Raw genomic sequence first — 14708 nt, 5'->3', positions numbered from 1 at the left:
ATTTTTCGGGTAATAAAAAAATTAGGTTAGAAATTGGATTGTATAAATAGAAAGAATGCAATTATAAAACTAGTGTACACAATTGATAAGAATGATGAAATTGAAAATTGAAGAGATAACAATTATATTAAAGGCCATTGTAGTAGTACAGTTTTCCAGGTCTAATTGTCCTGGACTCGGATATTATCCCTTGGAATTAAAATGACTAAAGAAAACTCTAACAGTTGGTCAATCTAACTTTTATTCATGCAAGTGGGGCGACAAACACTTTCTAGTAAATATATCATATTTAGGATATTGAGACATTCGTTTCAGCAACCAGAATGATCATTCATTTGATACCATCCCATGCCGAGATTGCAAATAATGGTGTTCCTTTCCACTTTACAATCATGGCATGTCCATCGGCCTCTAGAGTATAATACTCTCCCGAAGCATGTTCTCGTAATAACAATCTAGCCTGATACATAGCTTGAAAGCTGAAGCCCTTTTCTCTGAACCCAGCTTTTCTGAACAAGCACCTCCACTCATCTGTTCTAACATGCCTAACGGACCTCTCCTTCCCCTCATAGACTATTATATTCCTTATATGACTTGCAGTAATTATTTCTTCAAGCTTCACCCTCTTAAGATCAATTCTGTCTGGTAAGGTAACATCCAAAAGATCAAAATACGCCATGTAATGGGAAAGCACCTCGCTGAATCTATTTGCAAAAGAAGGAGAATTATGCTGCGCTTCTATTTCAACATTGACTATTATCCTTGGCCTCAGTTATTTGATAACACTTAAGATATTGTCCATAAGAACGGGGTCATATAACAAACTTCTCAGAACAACTGGAGCATAAACTGCCAACTCCTCACCAGATTTAACGGTGAATAAACCTTCCTTAATCTCCTCTATGCTTGCGATCTCCACCATGTTGTAAGATAATGGAATCGCATAAGATTTAGCCAGGTCATGAAGCCTTTTTCCGGTTTTCCTAAGCTCTTCCGCATTCATCCCAACTGCTGTAATTCTGAGAAGCTCAAGCGTAGGGAGAGAAGAGGAAACAGATCTGTGTGCAAGATACTCCATCAGTACTGTCCAGTGCGACCCACTTCGTATCCCTAGATCAATTACATGAATTTTCTTCTCATTCCCCACGACGTCTATGATTGCCTGCACAGATGTGAACTGTATCACTTTGACATAGAGCAGAACTCTATTATAGTAAGCAATGAGACTACAAAACTCATTTTTGTCAGATTCACTCTCTATATTGAAGGCAAAATCTAGGACTGGTTTAGCTGCATTGTTTAACATGCCGAGACTCTCGTGTTCGATTCTATCCTTCGTGTTCGATTCTATCCTTCAGGGCGTCGGAGATATAATAGCCGAGCCTTTGTGTGGGATTCCCCATCTGACAAGACAAATCTTCGCATTTGCTCACTAGTCCAGCAGCGTGATCATATTTCGCCTCGCTTATCGTTTGTGCAGACTCTAGCAGAAGTTGAATCAATTCCATCCCTTTCTCTTCCTCCAGCCCCGTCTCTTCCTCTCGATGCAGAGCCTCTCGATCGGAGCTATCCTTAGCGCATAAACTTACGCGCCCAGGTCCTTCGCAATTCATGGTTTGCTCGGACGACAGAATATCTTTATTTGGTAGCATCTCATTACAATATTGTTCTCCTGGCACGGAAATATTATTCACAGTCGGGGAATTCCCTGCTTGAGAAAGTTCGTTCAAGTGCCCTGACATCTTCTAATTATTTATCAGTTCCTCCCCGATGGAAAACGTTTCATGGTCCGGTAGCTCAAAGGTGTCGTCCATGGTTAGATAAGCTCAGGCCCATCTCACTCACAGGGTAAGGACATGAAGGAATAATCTGACATTGACCGGGGAGCAATTCCATTGACAGGGGATCCATTCCAAATACAAACGAGATATGTACAAATTCAGCATAGATCGTAAATCGGCAGAAATAATTTTAAGATTCTTAAACTAAAAATTTTGATTTATAAAAAGTGTAAATTATTATTATACTTCTGATTGTGGAGAAGTTTGATATTACAGAAGAAAACTTAAAGTTATCACAAAGATTTCATCAAATGGTAATGCTTAGTCCATTATGGAAGCTAAACATAAAGTGACTCATGCATCATGTAATGTCACGTAAATATAACATTATTATCAATGAAAAGTAAACATTTGCATGTGTCACTACATTGTACAAGGAGTTCATTTTAGAAAAGTATGGGTACTAAAATTTAATTAAATTATTTATTTAAATGAAATAAATTTATCTATTCTATGTTTTCATTCTTTCATTTGGATAAAAGATTTTGTCATCCATATAATATTTTAAAATTATATGGGAAAATGATATTGATATGCCACAGTTTTCTAAGACACGGTCTTAGTTCCATATCTTATTTATTGTACATTCAAAGGATTCGATCTTTGGTGAATTGTATAAGTAGAGAACATAACATTGTCTTCACCTATTATATATAACTAATTATATTAATTTTTTTTTGGCATCTATGATTTTTTAACATGACTTCTTTTAGTGGATGTGCAATCTAATACAAATATAATCTTTATATGCATATCTAAATAAAACATTTGAAATATATATTTCGGTTGAGCATTAAATTTTGATTTATAATTTATGCTTAGATTGATAATCTTTAAATATTAATATTATTAAAACATAGAATACTATCTAGTGTTATAATCAATTTCTTATGTACATTTTATGCAAGTAGATCTTTTAAATTTATTATAATGTTAAATTTTTAATAACTTTCATTTTATCTTTATAATTGGTCCACATTTTTTATCATGTTGCTTATAAGATAATGACTAGTTTATAAACCATATTTTGCATGCATTGTTTTAAAATAATATAAAGCTAATTAGTTTTCATTTGAACATATATTCAATAATTAATGTCTATACTTTGTTTCATCAATCTATTAGTTCAAATCCAGTATATTGTTGTGCAATTTATCTAAGACCCTCTCATAGCCAAATAACTGATTTGTGAAGTTCTAAAAAATAAAATTTTGGAATATAGGTTGAACCAATTTCATAAATCTAATGTATTGAATAAAGATGAACATGAAGTTTCATAGTTGTATGTTCTACTGTATTGTATGTTAGTACAAATCCTACTTCATTATTAATAAGTAAAGACCTCCCACTTAAATAGCTTAAACATTGAATCATAACCTTACACTAACATCATAGTTCTCATTACATAATTTCTAAAATAATTATTTGTTCTATATCCTATTAATTTATTTCTTAAGTATTTATAAATCTTAAAAAATAATTTATCTCATTTAAAATATCTATCCATGAATTGCTTCTTTAATTATTAACTTTTGAAGTTGAGAATGAAATAAAATCTACTAAGCATTCCTTGAAGCTAGTTTATTAACATTGATATTTGGGGTACATATCTATTTTTCATTTTTGTTTTATGTTCTGATTAATAAAAAGTGGGACAGGCCCAAACATTTACATAACCACTGAACAACAACACCAAGGGAACATGAGGAATGTGCACCCAATTAAAAAATAAAAAATCACCAATGTTAGTGAGGCACCATTAGACAACCAGACAAAAACCAAAGACAAAACTAGAGAACAAAAAAAAACTAGCCACCCACCAAGGAAACTAAGGGATGGTTTACTAGGTAGAGGCATTACCCTCTTGCCAATCTTTACATAGTCCAATGACTTTGCTAGAAAATATTTTTTTGTGTTAGAATCCTTAATAGAGGTTTGAGTACAAAAATCTAGATTAACTTTGACCATTGAGGCATTGGGCTTCATCATAAGAAAGGGATATATTCCATGTCTCTTTCAATTTTTTTTTGTATGATCAATTTCCTCCTTTATAGCCTATAAGGAGGTCGAATTCTCTCAGGCCATCTCCTAGATCAACATAGATATTTCCTTAATTTTTCACCTTAGGATCTCTTAGCTTTCCTTTAGCTCGACCACTACCTTACTATCATCCCTTTGAGATAAATTTTCACTAAGGTCATTAAACATTCCATATACCTTGTAGAACTTCTCTAATTTTCTAACCATATTGCTAGCAGCCTCCTAGACCCATTTATCAGACCTAGCACATGCCTCTACTATTGCCTCAAGCCTGTTAATATTTTTTATAACCACAAAAAACTACGAGAAGAGTCACTTATTAACCATGTCCTACTACCTAATAATATCCTCTAGCCTCAACATCTTAGCATCCAACGTGAGGGGGCCAATATTGGGGTTGGATATATCCTGATTAGGAGGAAAGAGGGAAACCTCCTCAGAGGCCATAGGAGACAAGCCATATTTTAAGGTGACTGAGAAATCAGATTCCTTAGAAGCTTCCTACTCATCCTATTCTATCAACTCCAATTACTTAGAGGGAGAGTTAGGGGAGATTTTTTGTTTTACTACTCTGATAGGGTTGAAGCAGGTAGAAACTAGCTTGGACTTAGATGAAGAAGAAGAATTGGGGTTAGGTTTCACAATAGGGGCATGCAAGATCTCTACCACTAAACTAAAATCTGATAAGAGGTCAAGAAGAAATAACGGGGACCCACTACACAAGGATAAAACTAGATGGAAGTTGTAAAGTCTAAGAATCCGCCCCTGGTGAAGGGCAAGTGAATTTTTTGACTTTACCCTAGCAATTGATTGAGTAAAAGAAGAACAAACCGTGTAGGCAAAATTTATTTTTAGGCCATACCTAAGGTGGGATAATATAGGAAAGTGATAGATATGGAACCTTTTAAATGATCTACCCAAAGTGAAGTATTTCATAAGTAACAAAGTTGAATTCTCCCAAATCTTGGGGAGGTCCTCTCTATTATACCCTATCTGCAACCTTGAGACCCCTTCGTTGGGCTTGAAAAATATCTTAAATTCATCCTTATAAGACCATTTGGCTTCTTTTGAAATTTTACTCCCTCCTGTGAGAAACCAGTGATAGTAGTGATCATGTCAGGTGAGATTTTGAAAGAAACTAAACCCCAACGTTCACCTTACCCCTCTCCCATGACAACAATTTTTTTGGAGAGCTTGGGATTAAAGCTTTGCATGCTTTCCATATAGAAAGCTTCCTCTTGACTAATTTATACCACAAATTGACATTATTTTTGAAATCATCATAACTATAAGGTTTCATTTGTTTGAGGGCACCTCCCATCGTAATCACAAATAGTTTAGAAATAAAAACTAGACGGAAAGAACAAAAATCAGCAGTATGAACAAGACAACTCTTACAAGGATTGGGGAAAGTGACATTACTATTTGAAAGAGACGTTTGCCACCAATACAATAAATAAATAGGGGAAAGGGTGGTGAAATTAATAAGAAAGGTAATCCTTTGATTATACTTAATCATGAGTCTTTATATCCACAAAGATAACAACATGAACTATGTTTGAGATATCATAAATACTCATCCATATTTTCAAATGATTGGAAAATAAGCCCAAAGAAGCTAGCCTATCTGTAACTTTCTTTCCATTGCTCCTCGTTAGACAAACACATATGGGGCTCATCCTACAAATAATATGCCATCACTTGGCAACATGGTGTTTACAATTCCAATCTGGTTTGGCTTCATTTTTGAGCTTTGAGATAGTGTTTTTAATATCATCTTCTATGAAAAATCAATTGTAGTTTCTATCATTCACAACAACTAATCCTTAGTAGATCAAGTCCACCTTCGACACACTAAAAGTTTGCATTCCCAAATTGATCACATAAGCAAGGATCATATTACCCTTGTGCTCACAAATGACCCCACCCACACCCTCCCAACCTATATTTCATTTAGAAGAACCGTAAAAATTCCATTTAAGCCAATCAAAGTTGGGGGTGCATTCAATATAATTTTTAAATCTAATAGGTGAGGATCTGAATCTAGAAATAAAATTAGTTAAGCACAAGTTTTTGGCGATTTGCCAGTCTAGGAATGAGAGAAGAATAAAATTCTTGCATCTTTCAAAACAACCCATATTTTCTTTCACCTTAACCATTAGTAAAATAGAAACAACATCCCAACTATTCTTCCTATCCCTAAGGATTTTGTTATTCTTTTTCCAAAGGTTTCATCTAGTATGAAAAAGGCCTATCACCCAAGTTTTCTAATAAGGGGATGATATGAAGGAGGACACCAACCTAACACACATACCTTAAAATCCCCTTTCCAAACCCACTCAATAAAGAACAAATGGTAAATTCTTTGTCTTACATTCTAAGGGTACTCGCAATGAATTATAATGTGATTAATACTTTCTTCTTTATTCTCACACATAACACGTCTATTCACAAATTGAAAAGCACACCTTTTGATATTAAGGATCCTACCATGCCAAGCCTTGTAAAGAAAAAAACAAAACATTCAGAATCATATTTGTACTCCAAATGATGGACCATTTAAAGAGATGGGGAGGAGAGGGACATGCCAACTCAAACCCAATATGGACCAAGTATTTGCCATCTTTTGAAGAAGGTTAGATCAACCTATCCTCAACATCCAACCTAAAAGACCTAAAGTTGTTAAGGATTCTATCTTGTAATGGACTGCAGATATAATAACCTAGCCTCTGTATGGGATTCCCCAGCTGACAAGACAAATTTTGGCAATTGGTCACCAGTCCAGCAACGTGATCATATTTCCCCTCGCCTATCATTCGTGCAGACTCTAGCAGAAGTTGAACCAATTCCAGCCCCTTCTCTTCCTACCGCCCCCTCTCTTCCTCTCGATGCAGAGCTTCGTGATCGGAGCTATCCTTAGCACATACACTTACGCGCCCACGTCCTTCACAATTCAAGATTTGCTCCGACGACAGAATATCTTTATTTGGTAGCATCTCATTACTATATTGTGCTCCTGGAACGGAAATATTATTTGAAGTCTGGGAATTCCCTGCGTGAGAAGGTTCGTTCAAGTTCCCTGACGTCTTCTAATAATTTATCAGTTCCTCCCTGATGGAAAACGTTTCATGGTGCGGCAGCTCAAAGGTGTCGTCTATGGTTAGATAAGCTCAGGCCCATCTCACTCACAGGGTAAGGACATGAAGGAGTAATCTAACATTGACCGGGAAGCAATTCCATTGACAGGGGATCCATACCAAATACAACGAGATACGGACAAATTCAGCATAGATCGTTAATCGGTAGAAATAATTTTAAGATTCTTCGACTAAAAATTTTGATTATAGAAAAGTCTAAATTATTATTACACTTTTGATTGTGGAAAAGTTTGATATTACAGAAGAAAACATAAAGTAAGTTATTAGAAAGATTTCATCAAATCGTAGTGCTTAGTGCATCATGGAAGCTAAACATAAAGTGACTCATGCATCATGTAATGTCACGTAAAAATAATATCATTATGGATGAAATGTAAACATTTGCATGAGCTAGTATTGTACAACTCCATTATACAAGGACTTAATTTTAGAAAAGTAGGGTACTAAAATTTTGTTAAATTATTTATTTAAATGGAGTAAATTTATCTATCTTATCTATTAATTTTTTTAATTAGAGAAAAGTTCTTTTCTGATCCATATGATATTGTAACATGATATAAGAAAAGGAATCTAAGTCAATACCTCTTTAGCTAAGAGCTAAGGATTGAGAGATATCAATATGCCAAAGTTTTCTAAGACAGAGTCTTACCTCCATCCCTTACCTACTCTACATCCAAAGGATTAGATCCCTCATGAATTGTATAATTACGGAACATAACATTGTCATCACCTATTATATAGAACTAATTATACCACAACATTTTTGGTATCTATGATTTTTTAACATGACTTCTTTTAGTGAATGTACAATCTAATACAAAGATAAACTTTAAATGCATATCTAAATAAAACATTTCAAATATATATTTTAGTTGAACATTAAATTTTCATTTATAGTTCATGCTTCCATTGATCATCTTTAAATATTAATATTTTTAAAACATAGAATACTATCTAGAGTTATAGTCAAATTTTTATGTACATTTTATGTAAGTATCTTTTAAATTTACTATATTGTTAATTTTTTTACCTTTATAATTGGTCCACATTTTTTCTCATATTTTTTATAAGATAATGACTAGTTTCTAAACCATATTTTTCATGTATTTTTTTTTAAATAATATAAATCTAATTAGTTTTCATTTCAACATATCTTCAATAATTAATGTCTATACTTTGTTTCATCAATCTATTAGTTCAAATCCAATATACTCTTGTGCAATTTTTCTAGGATACTTTCATAGCCACATAACTGATTTGAGAAGTTCTAAAAAAAATAAAATTAAAATATAGGCTCAACCAATTTCATAAAGCTAGTGTCTTGAATAAAGATGAACATGAAGTTTCATAATTGTGTGTTCTAAGGTGTTGTATTTAAGTACAAATCCTACTTCATTATTAATCATTAAAGACCTCCCACTTAAATACCTTCAACATTGGATCATCAACTTACACGAACATCATAGATCTCATTACATAAATTATTATTTATAATTCTCAAATATTCTAAGCTAATTATTTGTTCTATTGATGTCTTATTAATTTATTTCATAAATATTTATAAATCTTAAAAAGAAATTTAGCTCATTTAAAATATCTATCCATGAACTGATTTTTAAATTATTAAATTTTGAAGTTGAGAATGAAATAAAATCCATTGATATTCCTTGAAGCTAGATTATGAACATTGATATTTGGGGTACATATCAATTTTTCATTTTGTTTTATGTTCTAATTAATAAAAATCAAGGTAGGTCAGAAACTTTACACAACCAATAAAAAACAACACCAAGGGAACATTAGTAATGTGCACCCATTTTAAAATTAAAAATCACGAACATCGGTGAGGCACCACTAGAAAACCGGTTAAAAATCAAAGACAAAACTAGAGAATTAAAACCAATCAGGGACCTGCCAATAAAACTAAGGGATGGTTTACTAGGTAGAGGCGTTACCCTCTTGCAAATCTTCACATAGTCTAATGACTTTGTTAGAAAAATAATTTTTTTGTTAGAATCCTTAGTAGAGGATGAAGTACCAAAATCTAGATTAACTTTGACCACTCAGGCATGGGGCTTCACCATAACAGAGGGATACATTCAATTTCTCTTTCACTTTTCTTTCCTATGATTAATTTTCATATTTATAGCCTATAAGGAGGCCAAATTCTTTAGGGTCATCTCCTGGCTCAACATAGACATTTCCTTAATTTTTCACCTTAGGATCTCTTGGATTTTATTTATCTCTACCACTACCTTACTCTCATCCCTCGAAGATAATTTTCAACTAAGGTCATTCAACATACCCTAGACCTTTTCCCACTTCTCTAATTTCCAACCATATTGCAAGAAGTCTCCTAGACCCATTCATCCTTTTCCTCCATTGCCCATTTATCAACCGTAGCACCCACCTCTACTATGGCCTCAAGCCTATTAATATTTATTATATCCACATCGAACTATGAGAAGAGTCACTTGATAACCAAGTCCTACTGCCTAATAGTCTCCTCTAGCCTCGACACACAAGATTGGGGTTGGATATATTCGAATTAGGAGGAAAGGTGGTAACCTCTTCAAAGGCTATAGGAAACCAGTTAGATTTGAAGTCCAAGGAGAAATCAAATTCCTTAGAACCTTCCTCCTCATCTTATTCTATCAACTCCAATTATTTAGAGGGAGAGTTAGGGGATAATTTTTGTTTCACTCCTCTAATAGCATTGAAAGATTGCACTTAGATTAAGAAAAAGCATTGGGGTCAGGTTTCACAATAGGGGCATCCAAGAGCTCCACCACTAAATTAAAATATAATAAGATGCCAATAATAAATAATAGGTACCCACTACATAGGGATAAATCTAGATGGAATTTGTAAAGCCTAAGAATCAACCCTTGGTGAAGGGAAAGGAAAATTTTGGACTTTTCCCTAGCAACCGATTGAGTCAATGAAGAACAAACCCACTAGATAAAATTCATTTTATTGTCATACCCAAGGTGGTTTAGTATATCAAAGTGCTCTTCTATTTGTTTTCCCTAGTGATGTCTACTTGAGGATGATACAAAGCATTGAGATCTCTTTTGGTCTCTTTCATGTTGACTCAAAAGACACATGTGTTCTCTTTCTTCCAAGGTGGCATCATTTCTTTGGGGAATGAGGACTATTTTATGCATATATATACATGATATACATGAGGTATCATAAAACATACTGAGCCTAAGAATACTGAAACTACCTTGTGCCTTGTGTTTTGTGTTCATTATCCCTGGGTTTATTCCTTGATTGGGGGATAAATCTTTGCGATAACGTGCTCTCTCTCTCTCTCTCTCTCTCTCTCTCTCTCTCTCTCTCTCTCTCTCTCTCTCTCTCTCTCTCGTGTATCCTACCTTAAATAAATCACTCTCCATAAGGTGTGCATGATCGTTTTAACATGCGGGCATACATCCCGCTCATATTTTCCTTTTGGATACTTTGAGTTACTTAGTGGACTGGCTTTCCTTTCTTACTTTTGGCATCCTTTCTTTTCATGACTCATAGTGAGGGGAACCTTTCTACTTGCAGTCATAGTTCTCTCCCTCTTGATCTTCCCTTTTACTTTGTCAATCGAAGTCGTAAGATCCTTAGTTTACTAGGGTCTTAGTGTATCTTTCCTCCTTGACATGCTGAAAGTCTTACAATCTTGTATCCTTGTACTTTACCATTAGTATTAGCATACACTTATACTCCTACTAAAGTGGAGGCTAAATGTAGCATCATAAAATTGTGACCTTTCAATGTTTTACTATATTTGGGACTTTGCATTGGTGGATGAGTCTGTAAGCCTGATTGGAGACTCGAGGAATGTTAAAAACACCTAAAACTTCCACATTGCACTGCTTAATGTCACTGCCTATCCTGAATTAGGGCAACACAGGAGTGTTTCCCCCCTATCCCTACCCTATTTTTGGGGCTCCTTTGATCAAATCCTACATTGGGCTTGTCAATTGTAAGCGGGAAAAGTTTTCCTATGTTGGCCTAAGATGGAAAATCAGTTAAAAACTTGTAATTGGCAAGTATATAGGGGGCATCTCCCATATTGGGGCAAGTCCAATAAGAAAAAATTAAGTTCATGAGGAAAGCGATGATAAGCGACAACAAGTTGATCATAAAGCGCATTCAAGCATCCATTTAAGAATTGAACATTCCAAGTCTCCTTTCAAGGATAGGTGTTGCATTCAAGTCAAGGATTCAACCATTGAAGAGGAAATCTCTATGAAAATTCAAGACATTCTATTTTGCATATCCTTTCAATCAATTCTATCAACATTTCAATTGTATCCTCTCTTGAGGTGAATTTTACTCCCAGTATTTCCTTCCATTTACTTGCAAGTATTTTCAATCACTTGGTTGATTCCAAAATAGGGTTTGACTTGAAGGCAAACCCCCAATCCCAATAAAATTTTCTCTCTTTTCTATGTGTAGGTTGCAAGTGTGCAATTGTAATTGCAAGTGCGCAATATTTTTAGAGATGAAAAAATATTTTTCGGCGTGTGGATTTTTTTGAGGACCAAGCACACTTTCAAGTTGGTCTAGACAATTTTTCCTCAAATTTGCATGGGAGCTCCATCTTGACATCTTACTACTAATTCAAGGTGCACAACTTCATCCCACATCTTTATCTCAAGATATAATCGTTTCTTTGTCATCTTTACACTTAGTCTCAATTCATTTACCTAAACTTGTCTATTTTAAAAGAGGGTTACTTTGCTTTCCAAATCCATTGCCAATTTCTTACAATTCATTTAGTATTCAATCTATTTCCATTGGGATTGGATCTAGTGAATTCAATCCCCTCTTTTAAATGTAATGTACGTGACAAGATGAAGGGAATCCTTTGTGAAACTTCCATTCCTCTTTTGAGGGGAGTAAATCTTTCCACTTGATCTGCCCTCATCAGTTTTCACCACATCACACTAGGTATCTATTATTCTTGTGAGAGTTTGCGAAGATCAATAGCTCAATAAAATATACAAAATAGAGAGAAAAAATATAGGAGAAGAATAAATTGTATTATTATTAATAGATAAATGATCAATAGTTGTTACATACAATGTAGATGAGCCTGCATATATAGGCAAGGCTATATGGATATGTGAGCACACAAACATGACATGTGGCTCAATAAGAAAAAAGGGTAGGTAGGAGAAATAATAAAATATTTCACATGAGGTGGATCACCCACCAAAGGTGGAATTATCACTCCACAATAAGTGAATATGATAGAGTAGTAATAAGATCACACCATAACAGGTGGAAATTCTCCTATACACACTATCCCAATGTGGCACAAACACCCAAGTATCTCATACCCAAACTACTATAAAATTTATTATCCTAAGTAAACTTAAGTAAGGTGTAATGATATCCAACATGAATAATTATTTACACCAACACCCCTTCTTAAGTGAAACTTAAGGGAATGCACTTAAGTCTTCAATGCAACTAAGCAATGCAAGATGGATCTTGACTATGTGGCCATATTATGTACCCATGTACAAATGCAAATGCATGCAAATCAATGCAATGAAATCTCTCACAAAGAAGCGAAAGAGGGAAAAACCCAATGGGAAAAATCCCTCCCCCAAAAGGAGAGATGAAAACTATACAAGAGAACTCTCATAGAAGTGTGTGAGGAACAAAACCCCATGTGAGGAAAAAGGCTCCCCCCATATGAGAGAAGAAGAGAAGCTAGGAAGCCCCCCCTCAATGTAGAATCTACACCAATGATAGAAGCTCAATGATGTATGAAGAAACTGCTCCATGAGCACTGAACAACATTCCTCCCCTTAGGAAGAAACCAAACAAAAGGTGTATCCATGAAGTCTCCCGAATCATTAAGGGAAGATGTATGAAAAAACTCATTATGAATGAAGTCTCTGAAAACTGCTCAAGTGTCCCCATGTCGATGCAGAAAGATACCCCCTCTAAAGGTGGTGATCTGCTCCACACTATTGAATAGGCACTGCAAGATCTAGTGGAGAAGAATGTAGAACAAGTCCCAAAAACTCACATGTCTCCTCAAAGGATAAAGAGACCTTAGCCAACTGTTGTACATAAGAATCCACAATCATATCAACCTCGAAAGATTGATCATGTAGAGAATGAACAAGAGGGTCAGAGTTTTCCCTTGCAACAATCGAAGAAGGATCATCTCCATCAAAGAGAAGATGAATTTTATCAATGATGTCTCCTAAATCTGCAATGTAGGACTCCACAAACAAACATATAATGTCTATCAAGTAGTCATCCCATGAATTTGAAGCTGGAAGATAATGAATATCGTGTTTCACTAAATCACAAGAAGGAAAAACTGTCGCACTAGCTACATCATTAGGTGCAATAGGTGATGTGATATCAAGAGGAGGAGATGAAACACAAAGCTCAAGAACAGGGTCACATGGGAGAATCCCCAAGTTCAAGTACCCAAAGTTCTCCTCAAAATCTGAATCATCACAAGAAGTGTGATCATCATGTGTAGAATAATCATATGTGAAATCATCCTCATCAACAAAATATGAAAATGAATATAACCGAGATGCATGATCAACCACCCCAGTCGCAATGATAGCTCTAGTCTCCAAGTCTCTAATAAAAACTGACTTAGGTGTGAGCTCCACAATTCTCTTAGTTTCCCCATGTGTGATTTGATAGATGTAAAGGAGATTGTTTGTCAAGTGGGGTACACACCACACATAATTGAAGGAGTTATCCCCAATAGCAATAGTTATTTTCCCAATTACATCCATGTATGTATGATTTCTCATCAAAATTTGCAGCATGGTGCAAGGCTCAAATGAAGAGAACATAGACTATGAAGATGCCAAATGGTGAGAAGCCCCTAAATCTAAAAGCCATCTCTCTAAATCATGACTTGTAGTAGCACAAAGAGATTTTCCTTTTCTTGTCTCAAAAGAGTGAGTCTTCCCACTTGTAGAAACCATGAATGCTTTCCCTTTTTCTTTTGAATGTGGAAGTGGAAGTTGATGAATCATCCTTCTTGTAGACATTAGGTAGATCCATGTTGTACCTTTTGAGGATGTGTGTGAGCTCATCAATCTTCTTAGAATGGAAATGACGCTCCTAATGACCAAATGTTTTACAACAAGCACAAGTAGGTCTCTCTATCTTTGGTGAATTGTCCCTCTTGGAAGAGGATTAATCTCCTTGTTGTGGAGAAGGTGATGCTTTGTCCTTAGGCTTTGATTGCCATTTCTTCTTGTTCAAGTTGTCCTTTCCTTGATTTCCTTTGTTCCCTTGATTTGCTACTAATGCTTGAGACTTTGAAGTATTAATAATGCCCATGCTTATCAACTTAGTTTGTTCCATCATCAACATTTCAGTGAAAGTATCAAATGTAGGCATTGTGTAGCTTGAACCCATTGTCATCCTATGGGTTTGGAAACTAGAAACAAATGCTGCATATTCTTGTGGAATCTTGCACATCAAATTGAAGATCAATTGAGTATCCTTCTTAACAATGCAACAATCGTTGAGTTGTACCCTCAACTCTTTTTCCTTAGTAACATAGTCTTATATAGTATCAAAGTTATTGGGATCTAACATGGTGATATCACTATCAATCTAATATCCCCTAATCTCATAAACTTGACCATACAAGTCTTGAAACTTTTTCCAA

The 14708-nt window shown here is 34.9% G+C and overlaps 1 protein-coding gene across 1 annotated transcript; it reads right to left on the bottom strand.

Annotated features, from left to right (window-relative positions):
• Positions 1-331: 331 nt before the first annotated feature.
• On the bottom strand, positions 332-1306 carry LOC131865756 (GRAS family protein RAM1-like). Its single transcript, XM_059215368.1, has 2 exons — positions 826-1306; positions 332-738 (listed from the first exon to the last, which is right to left on the bottom strand). The coding sequence occupies exons 1-2, from the start codon at positions 1304-1306 to the stop codon at positions 332-334; spliced, it is 888 nt and encodes a 295-aa protein (XP_059071351.1).
• Between the last annotated feature and the right edge of the window lie 13402 nt (positions 1307-14708).

This window comes from Cryptomeria japonica, unplaced genomic scaffold (assembly GCF_030272615.1).
Source record: "Cryptomeria japonica unplaced genomic scaffold, Sugi_1.0 HiC_scaffold_118, whole genome shotgun sequence".
NCBI classification, from domain to species: Eukaryota; Viridiplantae; Streptophyta; class Pinopsida; order Cupressales; family Cupressaceae; genus Cryptomeria; species Cryptomeria japonica.
Note: the sequence above shows the minus strand (reverse complement) of the source record. Positions and strands in the feature narration are given on the sequence as shown.